A 5,136-nucleotide genomic window follows, 5' to 3' on the forward strand; every position below is an offset into this window, starting at 1 on the left:
TCTCCCCATAGTATTGCTAGGCTTCATATAGTCTCTCGTTTGCATGTCAATTAAGGTAGCACGGTTCCTTCGTCTAGGACTTCCTTTTGCATGAGCATTCCTAAAACACAAAAAAACTCATTGATTTTTCTTCTCCTAAGAACACGTTAACTCCTTCTACTACAGGCGAGTAAGTCTCCAAAGGTCGAGCGTCCGGTAGATTGCGTAGTAACGTCGTTCATCTAAAAACGCAAAACAAACAAATAGGTTAGCCGAACTACGTTTTTCTCTGATTCTCATTCCAGATGAGATACGTAGGCATAAGATGCGATGTCTTAGCGAGCACACTCCTCTTTAACCCATAGGTAACCGAGCTACGAAGACTCTGATTCTCATATTCAGATGAGATACGTATGTAGTGGATGCGACATCCGTGCGAGTCATTTTCTTTTGACCCCTCTTTTAGTAAATAGTACATTAGATAAACCCACACCGTTTAGACAAGAACAACAAGAGTGGATCCCGTAGAGTACTACGGATGCGTAGGGGTGCTAATACCGTCCCTTTGCATAACCTACTCCCGAACCCAAGATTTGGTTGCGAGACCTTGTCTTTTCCTTTCCTTTTTCTAGGTTTACTTCGAGCGTTTCCTTTCCCTCCTTTGGGATAAATAACGCACGGTGGCGACTCTTCTGTCATTGCTTTTTTCGCCGTTTTTTTTCTTTCGCAATCCTTTTTAAGGTTGCGACACACGCTAGCGACTCTGATCACGAAACTGATTCGATCGAAGAAGATGGGGCTGGAGTGAACCCAGATGCCATGGTGGTGGATGAAGGAGTTCAAGCTGGAGGCAATCCTAGAGACAATTCATACAACATCGATGGGAACAGTCAATCCTTAGGAGGAAGGTGGCAACGTCGAAGATACGGTGATGAAGGAAGAAAACAAAGGCAACCAGACCCCAATTCCTATTGATGAAGATGATGAAGGCTCTTAAGATAGGGAGGCTGATACAAGCGAAGGGAAGGCTCAATACCAAACTCTTGTTACTCCAACTATTGAAGTTATTCCGACGGGCAGAGTTTCGACAAGTAGTACTGGGGGCCTCTCTGCAGAAGGACTGGCTATTCTGAAACAAAGTCAACCTCTTGAATATTTGAAGGCTATGTTAAGTTGTAGGGAAAGTTCTTTTGAAAAAAGCCTTAGCACCGCTTCGGTGTCTGAAGATCAACCTTCGAGCACCCCTGCAGATGAAGTGCTTTTGAAGATTAAGGACAAGATCTTTAAAGGTGTCTTATTCCTACTATTGTTGGCTGATCTTTCTGCCCACTTAACCTTGAAGTCTCTTCTTGATCAAGTAGGCCTGCTAGAAACTTCCCCTGAAGTTTCCAATGTTATATTGGAGATAGGCACTATGATCGACCAAGCTGTCGCAGATCATAAGCTTCTACCTCAGCTAATATGGGAAATCAAAAAGAAAATTGGTTCTGAAGCAGCTGCATGGGATGATACCGCTGAGTCAACCAACAAAGCGATGGAATTGTAGCAATCAAAACAAAAGAACCAAGAAAAGATCGAAAGACATGATCGTGATATTTCTTCTTGGGGGAAGAAAAAAGAAGAACTTCAGGGAAAGATCTCTGAGGCTGAAAGAAGAAAAAGTGAACTCTTAGAGTTTGATGATGCCTTAATGGCTAAAGAGCTAGAATTCGGAATGGAGTTCATTGAATAGGCTAAAAAACATGAGACTGACATCAAACTTATTTGGTCGAAAAGATCTTTGTGCGGGAAATGCCTAGAACTTCTTCAAAGCCAATCTTCCTTTCTAATTTTTAGTCTCCTTTCCATTTTGCTTATTTTTTATGTAATGAGACATAAGTTTCAATTGTAACGAATTTTATCCCTTTGGGCCTTCAAATCAAATGCGAACCAGTTTGGCACTTTTACCATATTGGCTCTGATTAACTTATATATATAACTATTCTTCTCTTATTTTTATCTCTTGGAGCACTGGTCTATAGTTTTTTAAATATTTCCCATTTACTCTCAAGATCCTCTTGTTTTCATTAAGCTCCTCAATTTCATAGGCACCATTAGAAAATACTTGTAAAATCTGAAAAGGGCCTTCCCATTTTGGAGACCACTTCCCTAAGGTCCTATCCTTTCGATCCATTGGAAGGATCACTTTCCAGACCAAGTATTCAGGTGAAAAAGTTTTGATTTTCACCTTTGTATTATAAGAGTTCTCTACTCTCTTCTTCTTCCATTTTAATAACTCTAAGGCCTTTAACCTTTCTTCATCTAAATCAACTAACTCATCCAACATCATGCTCCAATATGACTCTATTGGAATTTCATGATACCTTTGAATCCTTTTGGATTCTAAGTGAATCTCTACTGGTAAAACATCATCATGACCAAAAGTCATCCTAAAAGGGGTCGACTTAGTGGCTTCTTTGGGAGAGGTACGACATGCCCACAAAATCCGATCTAAAGTTGTGCCAATTTCTAGGATTCTTCCCCACATGCTTCTTAATCAAACCAATGATTATTTTATTAGCAGCTACGACTTGTCCATTAGCTTGAGCATAATATGGCGTCGAAGTTCACAGTTTCAAACCCATTTCTTTAGCAAATTCATGCATCTTTCTACCAGTGAATACTGACCATTGATCTATTGTGACAGTCTCTAGGATTCCAAATGTATAAATAATATACTTTTGGATAAAATCGATCACATCTTCCTAATTTACGTTTGGTAAGTGTATAGCTTCGTAAAATAATCAACGCCCAACAGGATATGTCTTTGACTCTTAGATGATGGTGGTCAAATTTCCCCAATTAAATCTGAAGCCCAACCTCTGAATGGCCAATGCTTGATGATGGATTGCAATTTGCTTGCGGGGACGTGTTGTATGCCTGCATGTATTTGACATTCTTGGTATCCATTTGCAAATTCGATGCAATCCTTCAACATAGTAGGATAATACAACCCTTGGTGAAATAAAAGCATTTTATCTTATGGCCAACTTGGTATGCCCCACACGCCCCACTTTGGACAGTCGAAAGGGCTAAATATACATTTGGCTCACTGAGGCACTTAAGCAAAACTCCCTCAGGAGACTTCTTAAACAACTCCAATCCCAAAAGAACATAACTTAATGCACGATACCTGGTTTTTCGATCGGCAAACTCCGTTGGATTCTATAGATATTCCACTACTAGTTTCCTCAAATATTCATCTGTTACATTGTTTATTGCCAATATTTCGAAATTTCCTTCATCAGTGTATCTTAGCTTTGTCTTTTCTAAGTCTGAAGGGATTAATCTGGTTGACACAACTTTTCCTCTAACTTCGATGACTTTTTGCAATTTTTCTTTTGAAATTTTATACCCAGATGCAATTTGAGCCAAATCATTAGCCACTTGATTTTCCAATCAAGGTATATGTTGAATATTAGGCATCTCAAATCTTTTTAGCAATCAACTAGCTATTATGAAGTACATAATTAAATTATCCTTAATACATTTGTATTCTTTAGTGATCTGTTTTGTGATTAACTCTGAGTCACCCATTATTTAGCTCGAGTGGCCCCTAATTCCAAAACTATTTCATGTCCGACTATGAGGGCTTCATATTCGACCTCATTGTTCGAACAGAGATCCTCTACTTTATACTTGAGTCTTGTTGGAGTTTTATTATAGGAAATAATTAGCATTTCTATGCCTGTTCCGTCCTTGTGACTAGACCCATCGAAGTACAACTTCCAAGGTTCTAATTCAAGATAATGCAGTGCATTTGCATCTATGGAGTGGTCGATTATAAAATCTGCTACCACTTGTCCTTTAATAGCCTTTAATTGCATATACGTTAAAGAAAATTCGGTTAATGATAATGCCCACTTCCCAATTAGACTATGCAAAATCGGTTTGGACAACATATGTTTAATGACGTCGAAATGAGATGAAACATAAACATCAACAGGTTATATATGGCTCTTTCGACGCCAATATTCAACTATGTTATACCTTGTTTCTGCATCATTTAAGACCCTATTGAGGTAATAGATGGCTCTTTCGATTCCATTATCATCCTCTTGAGCTAACATCCTCCCTAAAGTCTTATCAGACGCAGATATGTACAATCTCATACTCTTATTTCTACAAGGTGACGTCAGGATTGGTGGATGACTCAAGTATGCTTTAATCTTATCGAATGCTTCTTGTTGAGACTGCCCTCATCCGAACCCTTCCTTATTGAGTCAAAGCAATGGTGAAAAATCTTGTGTCTTCCAACTAAAGTTTGAGATGAATCTCCTTAGGAAATTGATCTTTCCTAGTAGTGAGTGCAATTCTTTCTTTGTTGATGGCGCTTTCGCTTCCATTATGGCCTTGGTCTTATTCTGGTTTATTTCAATTCCCTTTTTATGGACCACAAAGCCTAAGAAATCCCCATCCTGCACATAAAAAGCGCATTTGAGAGGATTCATCTTCAGACCATTATTTCTCATCATTTTCAAGGATATTTGAAGATGGTCTATATGAATCTTCTCTGAAACATAATTAATGACAATATCATCTATGTAGATTTTCATAAAAGTCTCTATAAAATCATGGAAGATCGAATTCATTTCTCTTTGGTAGGTTGCCCCAACATTTTTCAAACCAAAAGGCATCACTACCCATTTGTAGGTGCCTAAGGATCGAGGGTATCGAAATGCTGTTTTTGGGACATCCTCTCCTGTAATAAATATTTGATAAATATCTAGAATATCGGTCGAGCATGCTTAAATATTCATAGCTTGCAGTGGAGTCGACTAGCATTTCTGCCATTGGCATTGAATATTCATCCTTTGCGGTTGCAGTATTTAAATCTCTAAAATCCATGCAAACTCTCAAAGTACCATTCTTTTTTATAACATGCATAATATTGGCTAACCATTCGACATACCTAGCTGTGCAAATGAAATTGCAGTGAAGGAGCCTCTCGACCTCTTCTTTGATCTTTGAGAGTATTGCTGGTTCAAATCACCTTGGATTCTCCTTAATGGGCTTCTTTCTAGCATTTGTTGCTAGCGGATCCTTCTCGAAACCCAGAGGCTCATCTTCGTAGATATCGTCGAGCCTCTGGCCTTGCTCTTTGTTTTGACCCTTGTC

The 5,136-nt window shown here is 38.8% G+C and overlaps 1 protein-coding gene across 1 annotated transcript; it reads right to left on the bottom strand.

The window, feature by feature from the left end:
- Nucleotides 1-1,957: 1,957 nt before the first annotated feature.
- Nucleotides 1,958-2,407, bottom strand: LOC127131615 (uncharacterized). The gene has a single exon (XM_051060529.1). The coding sequence runs from the start codon at nucleotides 2,405-2,407 to the stop codon at nucleotides 1,958-1,960; it is 450 nt and encodes a 149-aa protein (XP_050916486.1).
- Between the last annotated feature and the right edge of the window lie 2,729 nt (nucleotides 2,408-5,136).

Source organism: Lathyrus oleraceus, chromosome 3, assembly GCF_024323335.1.
Source record: "Lathyrus oleraceus cultivar Zhongwan6 chromosome 3, CAAS_Psat_ZW6_1.0, whole genome shotgun sequence".
NCBI lineage: Eukaryota > Viridiplantae > Streptophyta > Magnoliopsida > Fabales > Fabaceae > Lathyrus > Lathyrus oleraceus.

Excerpts from the sequence above, each read along its gene's own strand:
- LOC127131615 (XM_051060529.1), bottom strand. The coding sequence starts at position 2,407 with ATGACTTTTGGTCATGATGATGTTTTACCAGTAGAGATTCACTTAGAA.